The sequence below is a fragment of the Lupinus angustifolius genome, chromosome LG20 (genome assembly GCF_001865875.1).
Source record: "Lupinus angustifolius cultivar Tanjil chromosome LG20, LupAngTanjil_v1.0, whole genome shotgun sequence".
In the NCBI taxonomy this organism is placed as follows: Eukaryota; Viridiplantae; Streptophyta; class Magnoliopsida; order Fabales; family Fabaceae; genus Lupinus; species Lupinus angustifolius.
Window position 1 is genome coordinate 5,026,902 of NC_032028.1, and position 14,238 is coordinate 5,041,139.

General features: G+C 32.5%; 3 protein-coding genes across 5 annotated transcripts; 2 read left to right on the plus strand and 1 right to left on the minus strand.

The window, feature by feature from the left end:
• On the minus strand, positions 1,367 to 13,290 carry LOC109336294 (60S ribosomal protein L18). Of its 3 annotated transcripts, none has more exons than XM_019572804.1 (7): positions 13,167 to 13,290; positions 12,981 to 13,070; positions 12,067 to 12,195; positions 11,796 to 11,978; positions 11,402 to 11,568; positions 3,556 to 3,562; positions 1,367 to 1,491 (listed from the first exon to the last, which is right to left on the minus strand). In XM_019572804.1, exons 1-5 carry the CDS (start codon positions 13,167 to 13,169, stop codon positions 11,410 to 11,412), a joined length of 564 nt encoding a protein of 187 aa, XP_019428349.1. In that variant the 5' UTR covers positions 13,170 to 13,290; the 3' UTR covers positions 1,367 to 1,491; positions 3,556 to 3,562; positions 11,402 to 11,409. The 3 variants fall into 3 exon arrangements, with proteins under 3 accessions (XP_019428349.1, XP_019428351.1, XP_019428350.1); XM_019572806.1 differs by lacking the exon at positions 3,556 to 3,562 and adding an exon at positions 3,958 to 3,968; XM_019572805.1 differs by lacking the exon at positions 3,556 to 3,562 and having other exon boundaries at positions 1,371 to 1,479; positions 11,385 to 11,568.
• LOC109336291 (bifunctional epoxide hydrolase 2-like) lies at positions 2,789 to 5,185 on the plus strand. The gene is made up of 3 exons (XM_019572802.1): positions 2,789 to 3,323; positions 4,138 to 4,382; positions 4,803 to 5,185. The coding sequence occupies exons 1-3, from the start codon at positions 2,850 to 2,852 to the stop codon at positions 5,050 to 5,052; spliced, it is 969 nt and encodes a 322-aa protein (XP_019428347.1). The 5' UTR covers positions 2,789 to 2,849; the 3' UTR covers positions 5,053 to 5,185.
• Positions 8,149 to 10,173, plus strand: LOC109336292 (bifunctional epoxide hydrolase 2-like). Its single transcript, XM_019572803.1, has 3 exons — positions 8,149 to 8,679; positions 9,147 to 9,391; positions 9,738 to 10,173. Exons 1-3 carry the CDS (start codon positions 8,206 to 8,208, stop codon positions 9,985 to 9,987), a joined length of 969 nt encoding a protein of 322 aa, XP_019428348.1. The 5' UTR covers positions 8,149 to 8,205; the 3' UTR covers positions 9,988 to 10,173.

A 14,238-nucleotide genomic window follows, 5' to 3' on the forward strand; every position in this document is an offset into this window, starting at 1 on the left:
GATATGGATTGAGTGAGTTGGTGTTTACTTTTATTTTATTATATGTGTTTCATTATTTAATTCTATTAGCTAATTTTTTCTAAGGCTACGTTTGGTAGCTATGAGACAAAAGAAAAGAAAAGAGATCAAATGATTAGGTGATTAGGAAAGAGAGTAATGAAAGGGAAAATGAAGATAATCACTTTTATTGTGTGAAAGCATGATATATAATTTGTTTAATTAACTAGTAATAGTGTAAGAATATTTTTATTTTAAAAGTTTAATTAACAATGATATATAATTATATAAAAAATATTGAGATGTTTTACATTTTCTTACTACAAAAATCCTAAACTTGAGGAACTTAAAAAATAGACATAAGTTTTAGAAAGCTTTAGAAACCCTACCAAATTTTTCTATTTTCTTTATCCAACTCTCATAGGAAAAACTTTCCAAAGTCATTCATTCATTTCTCTTCCCCTTCAAAACCATTGTTTTAGACAAAAGGTTAAAAGTATAAAACTTCAATTTCCAATTTCAATTTAGTCAACATTGGGACGGCAAACACGTTGGATTTATTTGAGCAGTAATGAATATCAAATTACCCCAAATCTAAAAGTTCAGCAAAAAACAAAAACAAATCTTTATTAAGCCACCACTCTATTATATTAGTGCATATAAGAAGACAAGTTCCTTTCCAATTTATTAAAAAAATAAAGAAAGGAAAATACTGACATAGATAAGAAGACAAGTTCCTTTCCAAGTTATCTAATACTGACATAGATATGAAATGGAAATTTTTTTCTGTCATCTATTAATGGTAATTAGCTAATATAGTTCGAGTGATGTTAAAGAATATGGTATTCCATCTTAAAGGTGAAAGACTTCATGAAAGAATAGAAAGAAGATGAACTGAATAATACCTCTTGTTTATTAAATTTCAGTGTAGTTACACAGTATAGAGAAAAGGCTATTTATAAGAATAAAGTGGTTAAGAGTAACCATAATAACTAACACCACTATAACAAACTGCTAAAAGAGGAGCTGGTCCTAAAAATAGAAAACTAACTAAGGCCCATGAGATAACTAAACTAAGTAGGTGGTGTTAACTGTTAAGTTAGGGGGAGAACTTCCTTTATCCTCTGCCTTCTTCGGTTTCTTTTCTTCAATGCTTTTAGAACCTTTATGGCTGATTTTCATATCTAATAAGTGAACTTCATTGTAGCAACAACTAAAAAATGCATTTAGAGCGATCACTTCAGCCAGTGAAAGAAGTTATTTGCCATATCTGCAGCATAAACAATATACTATACAATAACATTACTAATTTCGAAGTTAAAAGCAATTTCCACAATGCACTTAGAAGGGATAATAAGGGAGACAAGACAAGCATAAAAATCTCCATACTGAAAATCCTTATAAGAGGAGGAATAACACGAAATCTGTCATCATGTCTAAGATATAAGGAAAAATCTGAATTTCAAAAGAAACAACAGCAGATCAGAAATAAATCACCCCTATCAAATCAAACACTAATTTCATCTAACCTTCTCAAACTTCCTCCCCTTAGAACATACATGATAATATTCATACAAATACTTCATTCCCTTAGTACTGGACCTCCAAAGGAATAATTTAAATGTTTTTCAATTATTTAATTTTAAAATAATGAAAAATTTAAACCTTTATTTGATGCACTTACCGCCATCTCTGCAACAAAATTGTAATTTCATTATAATTAAATGAATATTATTGAAAATTGTATTTATCTTTTTTTTTAATCATTTATCTTTCTATTGATAAAGAATAACTTAATAAGAAAGATACGTAAAAGATAAGATAAAATCCTTATAATCTGATGATTGGCTTGTTGTTGGCTTTATTTGATATTTCAACAACAATTACTATAAATCAAAGCATTTGTGTGCAATAATGCATTTGTATATGGAATAAATTAGTGTATGACTACCGGCATAAGAAAGCCTCTATGTAACGTTTCAAATATGACTCTTTGTTTATTTTAGTAAACAACTTTTTTATTATTGTAAAAAAGTTAAACATCTTGAATTTGACTCCTTTAATGAGGAAGATTTCTCTATTTTTCTCAAAGTGTAAAGAGATGATTGCTTATAGCTAAGCCACAACCTAATCTTCCAAATACACTAATATTAAATTGTGACAATTTTAATTTATCCTTTTATTTTTAAATGAGTTTGTATGAATGCATGTAGAGTTAGATAAAAGATTAAAGAAAAACAATTAAGTTGTTATAATAGAAAAAAATAAATTTTAATTGTTCAAATAAGATTATTAATCCATAGGTTAAATTATAAATTTAATTCCAAAATGTATTTATGTAAGATGATGAGAGAACAGTGATGGGATAAGGCTAGTACGTAATACAATTTATCAAATTATTGGTCAACCACATTAATAAATGAAATAATACAGTTCTTCTTCACAACAAACAACAACTGTCATAAGAATTTAAGAATCAATAAGAAGTTGACTATGTTATGGCACAAGACTAAGACAAATTTTTTAGTAGGACATACGTCTTAGTCTAGTGGTGAAAGATTCTGTTAGATCTTAAGGATGATAAAAGATATTATTGTCGATTCTCATTAACGATACTTATTATGATAGGTAAACACGCACTTCAAAAGTGATTAGTTATTCATCCAAAAAAAATATATTATAGCATATAAGAAGACAAGTTGGTTTCCAATGTATTAAAAAAATAAAGAAAAACCATGGAAGGAGACAATAGCCAGCAAATTTTGCCTCATACCCCATCTTTATATATTCAAGAAACTCCCTTTCAGGTTCTCAAGAGTTTCCAGTGAGAAAGTGAATAGAGAAAGAAAGAGATGGAGAGCATAGTGCACAGAACAGTAGAAGTTAATGGCATAAAGATGCATGTTGCTGAAAAAGGAGAAGGCCCAGTTGTGTTATTCTTGCATGGCTTCCCTGAACTATGGTACTCATGGCGCCATCAGATTCTTTCTCTTAGCTCCCTCGGTTACCGTGCCGTGGCCCCTGATCTCCGTGGCTATGGTGACACAGAGGCACCAACTTCGGTTACTAGTTACAATTGCCTTTACCTTGTGGGTGATATTGTTGCACTTATCGATTCTCTTGGCGTGGACAAGGTTTTCCTTGTTGCACATGATTGGGGTTCTCTTATTGGTTGGTGGTTATGTATGTTCCGACCAGATAGGATCAAAGCCTATGTTTGTCTTAGTGTCCCTTTCGGGCTCTTCAATGGAAGGAACCCCAAAGTCAGGTTTGTAGATGGTTGTCGTGCTAGATATGGAGATGATTACTACATATGCAGATTTCAGGTGATATTATGCTCCTTAGTCTTTACAGTTTTGGATCAAACGAAATGGTTATGGGAATTTATTAGTCCTTTACTATTTATAATGTTTTTTTAGTATACTATCTAACTATATATATAGATGAGCTTAGGGCAACAATATACTAATCATGAACTCACTGGTTCAAATCATTGAAACAGATTCTCTACTTGAAGGAAGGTAAGACTATATACATCTACCCTCCTCTCTCATTAAATGAGAGCTTCATGCAATGGGTCACCCTTCTTATAGTATCTATGTATCATTAACTAAACAGGATGTGGTCCATGTGTTGTATCGTAAGCATGAAGACATTTCATGTCAATTAAAAATTCATTATTGTTGTTGTTTTACTTCATTAATGTTTATGTGAGACCGCTTGTGAGACATGACAACATATCTATGTTCCCATTAAGTAACATATACCTCCTTTTCTCAAATTCTTTTATGAAAAAAATGTCTTAAAAGTGAGAAAGCCATAGTCTGTTCTCACAGGATTTGATAAAATGCATCTACATGAAAATCTCCACGGAGTGTATGATCCAAATGTGAACATACGCTTATCTGTTCATTTTAGAGACAATGATTTCCAAGGTTTCAACTTTGGATGAAACTTCTTAAATTGAAAGCTAGTTATGATGAATGGGGGATTATGAATCCATATGTTGTTATGGGGTTGATGCCAAATATAACTGTGGATTTGGAGAAATAAGATCAAAGGATCTTTGTAGACTTGACCATATATGCTCTGCTTCAGGCTAGGTCATTAAATTTTTTGTTGCTTAAATGACTTTGACAGGAACCGGGCAAGATGGAAGCTGAGTTCGATGAAGTTGGCACTGATTATCTGTTCAAGAACATACTTACAACGCGTCAAACTGGTCCCCCAATTTTTCCAAAAGGAGAGTATGGAACTGGATTTAATCCGAATACTCCAGAGACCTTACCTTCTTGGCTCTCAGAAGAAGATCTTGCTTATTATGTTAACAAATTCAAGAAGACAGGTCTCACTCCAGCATTGGACTACTATAGAAATCTTAACTTGTAAGTCCTTATTGAGTACTAATGTTGATGTAGGACATGGTAGCCTGAAACTTCAATCTATTCTTAATATATAATCGTTGATGGAAAAACCATCTTGTTCTTCTCCCCATGATTAGTCCCAAAGGAACTTACTCGTCTTAATAGTTGGTCTCAGATAGGACATGAAATATAAACACTAAGACTTGGGACTGGTCATTATAAAAATAAAGAGGGTGGTCATATGTAAGAGGCTCTTAGAAGTGTGGTCGATAAATATGTGCAGTCTTATCCTTCTAATCAAATTTTAACTTGTCTTATCGATTACAAGACAAACAACTTAATAGCTTTAGAAAGGCCCATCCTCTTAGTACTAATCATGGTGATATAAAAAAAATTATGGCTCAAGAAGTAGTGATTAATAGAATCTTAAATTCATTGTAGGGATTGGGAGCTCACAGCACCATGGACTGGAGTTCAAATCGACGATGTACCAGTGAAGTTCATTACAGGTGATGTGGACTTGGTATACACTACTCCAGGGGTGAAGGAGTATATCCATGATGGTGGTTTCAAGAAAGATGTGCCAAGTTTAGAGGAAGTGGTTGTGCAGAAAGGAATAGCTCACTTCAACAACCAAGAAGCAGCTGAGGATGTTAGCAATCACATTTATGACTTCATTAAGAAGTTCTGATCTCATCCTCAACTTGTATTGTTGAGCTCCTTCCTTTCAAGTTTGAACTCTACTGAAATAAAATTAGTGCCAGCTCTGTGGGGCACACTATTTGTACTTGTTTGCAAGTTAGATTGTTTTAAGCTTCTTTTACAATCTTCTTTAATACAAACCACTACCGAAGCCTTGAACCAAAGAATTTGAGTGATACATCATCTATCACGAATACATTAAAAATTATACTTCTACGATATGAATGTTTAACAGTGTAAAAAACTATTGGTACAAAGCAATTAAACTAAAAAAAATACAAAATTGGGGACATGGGTTTCAAACAGGTAGCATTATAGTAAATCCTAAACACAACTTTTGTTTACATAACTTTTACCGTTTCTTATACATGGTGCTAAAACCTAAATCCCATTTCTCTGCACATTGCAATCTAATTCTGTCATAGATATGAAATGGAATTTTTTTTCTGTCATCTATTCATGGTAAACTGAGTGTAGCTAATACAGTTCGAGTGAACTTCTAGCAACAACTAAAAATGCATTTTGAGCGATCATTTCAGCCACTGAAAGAAGTTCCTTGCCATATCTGCAGCATAAACAGTATACTATACAATAACATTCTAATTTCAAATTGAACCTTAGAAAATCAATTGAATAAATCATGACTCCAACCAAACAGAGTATATACAAGTCTGAGTATTTTTCTGTTGCTATTAACCAGTCTGCCACAAATGTAAAATGAGATTTAAAATGATTTAAACAAAACCGATTTCTGGAAAATCACACCACTATTCTTAATCTCATGCCAGAAATATAACATTTGCAATGTTAATTCCATTTGCATCAAACATTTGATAGAAGCAAACATAAGGTTATCATGTATTATCACAAAACGCATTTCCATTCGCTAGAATCAAAGCTAAGTTAAAAGCAATTTTCACAATGCACTTGGAAGGGATAATAAGGGAGACAAGAATAAAAATCTCCATACTAAAAATCCTTATAAGAGGAGGAATAACACGAAAACTGTCATCGTGTCTAAGATATAAGGAAAAATCTGAATTTCAAAAGAAACAACAGCAGATCAGAAATAAGTCATCCCTATCAAATCAAGCACTAATTTCCTCTAACCTTCTCAAATAATAACTCAATAACAAGGGTGCAACCAACAAAAGGACAAGATAAAAAAAAGCCTTATAATGGGATTGGGTTGTTGTGGGCTTCGTTGATGTTTTAACAACAATTACTATAAGTCAAACAATTTGTGTGCAATAATGCATTTGTATATGGAATAAAATTAGTGTCTTACTACCAACATAAGAAAGCCCCTACCTAACGTTTCAAATATGTGAGTCTTTTGTTTATTTTAGTAAACAACTTTTTTATTATTGAAAAATAGTTAAACATCTTGAATTTGACTCCTTTACTGAGGAAGATTTCTCTATTTTTCTCAGTGTAAAGAGAGGATTGCTTATAGCTAAGCCACAACCTTATCTTCCAAATACACTAATATTAAATTGTGTCAATTTTAATTTATCTTTTATTTCTAAATGAGTTTGTATGAATACGTGTAGATAGATAAAAGATTAAAGAAAAACAATTAAGTTGTTATAATAGAAAAAATTAAATTTTAATTGTTCAAAGATTACTAATCCATAGGTTAAATTATAAATTTAATTCCAAAATGTATTTATGTAAGATGATGAGAGAACAGTGATGGGATAAGGCTAGTACGTAATACACAGGACCAAATTATTAGCCAACCACATTAATAAATAAAATGAAAAATTGCATATAACCTCCATAAATTTTATGTCTTTTGCAAGCAAGTATTATAAACTATTTTTCCTTTCTAATTAGTCCTTAAATTTTATTTGTTGGTAAAATTGCTCCATACATAAAGATAATCTTAAATTAGGAAGAAAAAAATATTTAACTTCAAAAGAATTTGCATGATTAAGCTTCATCATTTCCAATTGCAAAAGGAGGTGCCACTATAGAATTAAAACAATAAACAAACAATACTGATTCAAGCAATGAGAGATTGTGGCTCACTACTATAATGGCAACAATAGATTTGTTGACCCATATCTTCCCCTAAGTGATCAATGACCAAACATATACAGAACAACAACAGAGCGTGATGTGGGGATCACCTACCTGTGATGGTGAGCCAAATTCCTCACCGTCTTGACTACCAAATTTAGTGGCACCATAATCATTATTTATGTTTCGTTCTCATACTTATACTTATTACTCACACCACATTTTCAAGTTTGTTTGGGGTGCTGGCATCTTTTTAATCTGCTAAATTTGACTATTAAAAATAAATTGTGATTGCTGTAAAACTTTGACACATTGTGATTACTAAACACTTAGGCATAAGATAGAAAGGAAGAAAATGCACATTATCATTAACATATAACTTATTGCAGCATTTCAGATCATATCAAAGTGCTTGAGAAGAAATAAATCAAGTTCAAACAAGCTAGATAAGAGCAATGGTTATCAAGTAAGTTCAATCCATTGACAACAAATATGGTAGGCGTTGAATTTATTGTTATACAAAAGTAAATTAAATTTATATTCACACGGGGATCAATTTTACCAACAAATAAAGTTTGAGGAATAATTAAGAAGAAAAAATAATTTATAATAGTTACTTGTAAAAAACGTAAAATTTATGGGGTTCAGTCAACTTTTCCTTAAATAAAATTATACAGTTCTTCTTCACACCCAAGAACAACTAGCATAAGAATTTAAGAATCAATAGAAGTTGACTATGTTGAGGCACAAGACTCAAGACAAAATTTTATTAGTACACATATTATATTATATTAGTTCATATTAGTTGGTTTAGTGGTGCAAAACTCTGCTAGATCCTAAGGATAATTTAAACAATTAAAAGTTCGATTTTTGTAAGCAATATTTGTTGGAAAGAGTAATCACACACCCGAAAAAAATTAGTTACTTATCCAAAAAGTAAGAGATAAGTCTAACATTAGACAAGTTCATTTCGAATGTATTAAAAAAATAAAGAAAAACCATGGAAGGAGACAATAGCCAGCAAATTTTGCCTTATACCCCATCTTTATATATTCAAGAAGCTCCCCTTCAGGTTCTCAAGAGTTTCCAGTGAGAAAGTGAATAGAGAAAGAAAGAGATGGAGAGCATAGTGCACAGAACAGTAGAAGTTAATGGCATAAAGATGCATGTTGCTGAAAAAGGAGAAGGCCCAGTTGTGTTATTCTTGCATGGCTTCCCTGAACTATGGTACTCATGGCGCCATCAGATTCTTTCTCTTAGCTCCCTCGGTTACCGTGCCGTGGCCCCTGATCTCCGTGGCTTTGGTGACACAGAGGCATCAGCTTCAGTCAGTAGCTACAATTGCCTTTACATTGTGGGTGATATAGTTGCACTCATCGATTCTCTTGGTGTGGACAAGGTTTTCCTTGTTGGACATGATTGGGGTGCTATTATAGGTTGGTGGTTATGTTTGTTCCGACCTGATAGGATTAAAGCCTATGTTTGTCTTAGTGTCCCTTTCAGACCCTTCAATAGAGGGGACTCCAAAGTCAAGACTGGAGATGCTTTTCGTGCTGCATATGGAGATGATTATTACGTATGCAGATTTCAGGTCATATTCTGTTCCTTACTCCTTAGGTCCTTACCCTTATGGATCAAACGAAATAGTTATGGTTATGAGAATTTACTAGTCCTTTCCTATTTATAATGTTTCTTTCTTATAATATCTATGTATCATTAAGTAACGCATGCCTCCTTTTCTCAAATTCTTTTTTACAAAAAATGTCTTATAATGTTTCTTTCTTACTTCTCAACTGAATATATGATCCAAATGTCGTTATATGTTTATTTATTAATTTTAGTGACACTGATTCCTTAGGTTTCATACTTTCGATGAAACTTCTTAAATTGTAAGTCAGTTATGACTATTGGGGATTATGAATCCATATATTGTTATGCAGTTAATGCCAATTATAATAGTGGATTTGAAAAAAATAAGACCTAAGAATCTTTGGTAGATTTGATCATAGGCTTGAGGCTAGGTCATTAAACTTTTTGTTGCTTAAATGACTTTGACAGAAACCAGGCAAGATGGAAGCTGAGATAGATCAAGTTGGTGCTGCTTATGTGATCAAGAACATACTTACAATGCGCCAAACTGGTCCCCCAATTTTTCCAAAAGGAGAGTACGGAACTGGATTTAATCCAAATACTCCGGAGACCTTACCTTCTTGGCTCTCTGAAGAAGATCTTGCATATTATGTTAATAAATTCGAGAAGACAGGTTTTACTGGAGGGTTGAACTACTATAGAAATCTTAACCTGTAAGTCTTAATTGAGTTACTAATGTTGATATAGGACATGATAGCCTGAAGCTTCAATCTATTCTTAATATAGATCGTTGATGAAAAAACCATCATGTTCTTCTCTCAGTGACTAGTCCTAAAGGAATTTACTCGTCCTAGGAGCTTGTCTTTGATAGGACATAAAATATAGTTGATAAACATCAAGTTCTATCTTTATAATTGAATTTGAACTCTAATTTACGATCATAAGACAAACAACTTAACACTACAGAGAGGCTCACCCTCTTGGTACTAATCATGGTAATGGTAAACAATTATTTTGGCTGATGAAGTACTGGTTAATAAAATCTTCAATGCGTTGCAGGAATTGGGAGCTCACAGGACCATGGACTGGAGTTGGAATTAAGAATGTACCAGTGAAGTTCATCACAGGTGATGTGGACATTGTATACACTACTCCAGGGGTGAAGGAGTATATCCATGATGGTGGTTTCAAGAAAGATGTGCCAAGTTTAGAGGAAGTGGTTGTGCAGGAAGGGGTAGCTCACTTCAACAACCAAGAAGCAGCTGAGGATGTCAGCAATCACATTTATGACTTCATTAAGAAGTTCTGATCTCATTCTCAACTTAAATTGTTGAGCTCCTTCCTCTCAAGTTTGAACTCTACTGAAATAAAAGTGTGTTGTTGTTTGCAAGCTGATTGTTTTAAGCTTCATTTGCAATTTTCTTTTTCGGGTGATAATCTTCTTTTGTAATCTTGTTTATGTGTAATAAAAGGTATGGAAATGTTCTCATCCAAAGCCTTGCTTAACAACAGATGACGACGACAGAAACCTTGAACTAAAGAATTTCAGCAATAAGCCATCTATCATTCATTCAATCATTATTAACATTTAGATATAAATAAATAAAATCAATGGGTGGATAAGTATTACACTATAAATTATAGACTTTCACGGCATGAATGATAAATAATATAAAAAACTTTAAAACTATTGGATTGGAGCAATTACACTACAAAAATACAGAATTGAGAATTTAGATTTCAGACAGGTACCATAATTCAGAATTTGTTTACATTAATGCTACCATAAAAATTGTATGCACTAATATTTTAAGAAATTTATACACCTCTTACATCTTCCATTATTCAGATTTAATAATCATGGACTATAAACAAGTAATACAAATAAATGATAAAAAATGTACTACAATATCTAAATGATTATAGTGATGATACATTGATAATACACTTTTCTTCTATCTTCCTATATATTGTGATCGCATCTATACCTCATTCCTCAGCAACATTGCAATCTAATACTACCATAGCTATGAAATGGACACATTTTTCTATCATCTATTCATGGTAAAACTAAGTGTTGCATCAAGGACTGAAGTGAAGCTCATAGTTTAAGTGAACTTCAATGTAGTAACAACTAAAAATGCTTTTAGAGCCATCACTTCAGTAAGTGAAAGATGTTCCTTGAAACGTATCCAGAGCATAAACAATATACTATACAATAACATCACTAATTTCAAACTGGATGGGGTAAAAACCGAGTCCTAGAAAATCAATTGAATAAATAATGACTCCAGCCAAACAGAGTATATACAGGCTTCAGTATTTTTTTGTTGCTATTGATCAGTTTGCCACAAATGTAAAAATGAGTTATTAAAATGATTTAAACAAAACCGATTTATGGAAAATCACACCACTATTCTTAATCAGATGACATAAATATAACATTTGCAATGTTAATTCTATTTGCATCAGATATTTGATCGAAGCAAAAACATAAGGCTACTAAGTATTATCACAAAATGCATTTCCATTCGCTAGAATTAAAACTACCTTAAAAGCAATTTTCACCATGAACTTAGAAGGGATAATAAGAGAGACAAGAATAAAATATCCATATGAAAATCCTTATCAGGAGAGGAATATCACAAAAACTGTCAACATGTCTAATGATATAAGGAAAAATCTGAATTCCAAAAAAACATCAGAACAGAAATAAGTAACGGCTATCAAATCAAACCCTAAATCCTCTGCTGTTCCTCTTTCCTCTAGCCTTCTCAAACTTCCTTCCCTTAGATCGCACATAAGGTTTGGTGTGGCTGTGTGGTACACCAGGAGCAGGACCAAAGTGCTTCACAGCTTCACGAGCATTCTTTGGGCCTCTAAGAAGGACCTGCACCCAATTTTATAAAAATAAATGACTTTAATGATGTTGATATTTGATAATCATCAGCATGCCCCATCTCATTCCATAAGAACATACACAAGAATAATCATACAAACAGTTAAAACAACTGGGGAGAAGAAAACAGATAATATAAATCTCCAGTGAGCAGAAAGATTCAACAGTAAATTAAAAACAGGACGGTTTCAAAAAAACCAGTACAATATTGCACATACCGTGTTCTGTCCAAGAGGGGCCCTAAGAGCCAACTGATCGAATGTCAAGCATTCACCACCTGCCTTCTCTATTCTTGCACGAGCAGTCTCCGTAAACCTGAGTGCCGTAACTTTCAAGGCTGGAACCTCATATGTACGAATATCATCAGTTATAGTCCCAACCACAACAGCAATCTTACCTTCCTACACAGCATAAATTTAAAATAGAATCAACTAATGACGTAATAAATCACACTAAGAAAATTACTAAGAAACAGATTAAAAGACAAACCTTGCCCTTGGTATACTTAATCAACCTTGACAATGAAAGTGGAGGCTTGTTAACTTTGCTCATGAACAAGCGCTTCAGTATCACGGCATTGAACTTGCTGCCAGTTCTACGAACAAGGAAGCGGTACAGCTGATAAAATAGCATTTAATCAGCATAATTCAATGCATAGACAAAAAAGAAAACGGGAAACGTGACTTTCAGAAGTCTGAATAAATGCTTCAGAAACCAACACAAGATATTTCTGAAAAACAGGATAAAATGAAATGGAGAACCAGTTCCGCAAAAAAAATGAAAGAAATAATCATCACTTATCACCATTAGCATGGTTTAGAAACATAATTGGCAACATTTACTGCTTGACGAGCACAAAATTGACATTAATAGAGGATACCCTCAAAAGTCAAAGTGAACTATAGAATTTAACATAATGGATTACATCTCAGTAACCAGTTACGTACGTATCCTTCAGACAACAGGAATCAGCATTTAGTTAAGATATTTACAACACAATGGGTGTTTTAGAATGTGGAAAGTACTATTCCAGGACCTTGGAATAAGGTCTCGTAATGATACAAATACAATAAATAGGAAATAAAATTGACATTAATAGATGTTATCAACATAAAGACTATATGAACTTAGGGACCGTGATGAAATTAAATTTCAGTAGCAGTCATGAATTAATCTAATAGAGATCTACGTAAAGATTTAAGCTAATAAAAATTAAAAAAACAAATGAGTTTGACTATAATAGACAATTATAATAATGAACTGGTATTCACAATTATCATCATCATCATATTAATATAACTACACTACACATCATACACAATCATCTGAGAAAAAAACGTATTAGCATATATTAACATCACCGAAGTAAAAAGTGAAGAATATTCAGCGAGAGTTATACGTACCTTAACCAAGAGCTTAAGGTAGATATCGTTGGACTTAGGTGCTGTTCTTTTGGTCTTCTTGCTCTTACCTCCGGCTTTAAGATCGATTCCCTGTTACGTTGTTTCAACATTCAAATATTCAGAAAGTGCAAAAATGCAACAACACGAATTGCAGAACCGCGAATGAGTAAGTGAAAGAAGTTATACCATTGCAGCTTCTTCGGGTTCTTGACGAGCTCCTCCTCCTCCTCTTCGATGCCTCGCACGGTGTCTGAGACTGCTGCACTTTCAATTTAAGCTCATGCTATTTGAAGGGGGCTAGGGTTTCAATTCTCCGGGTTTCATAATTGGGCTTTCGCGGCCCGAGCATACCATTCATTCATTTCGATTGGGTCTTAATTTGTAACTGTTAGATATGGCCCATTTTGTAGCTAATATTCTAATAGCTCTTCCTTTTATTATTAAAAAAACGAAAGATAACCTTTCCATTAATCCATACATATACATCACACAAGTTGATTTTATTTCTATAACATTTCTTTCAATTATATCTCTATTAAACAAAACTTAATTTCATTCACACACCTTGATTGAAGCTTTCAACTTTTTATTTGCTAGACGTAATTAACATTAATGTATTGAAGTCAAATTAACTATACACTGCTTTGAATTTTGATTAAGGAAAATGTTAAACCCACACCACATTTTAAAGTGTCTATGGGTAAAAAGAAATGAGCGAGATGTGATTAATCATGCGTTAGAGAAGGAAAATAAAGATAAAGTGTTGTTATTCGGGGAGAAAAAAAGATATTCATTATCAATGTATAATTTTAAACACTGTCATCATCCACCATTCATATTCAATGATCATAAACTCCTCAACAAAAATCACACAAATAAATAATAGATGATATTATAACTATATAAATCTTAATATTAATAGTGCATAAATATTACACTCTGATATGCCAATTGCCAAATAAAAAAGTATAGGAATTTCATTGTTGTTTGATTAACCCTTTTCCTTTTTTTACAGAAATTTCATTCTTCATGCACACGACTAAATATTGTAATCAATGTTAACATCCAAATTTTGGTCACAAGTATGTTGTTTAGGAACAAATTGGTGTGTTGATGGGAGACAGTACAAGGAAATAGGATAAGAAAAGTGTATGTCATATTTTATTTATGCTTACTTTCAGTTGTTGTATGATTTTCATGAAATGATGATTGTGATTTTGGCCATATATACCATTGGATATAAATAAATCACTAAAAG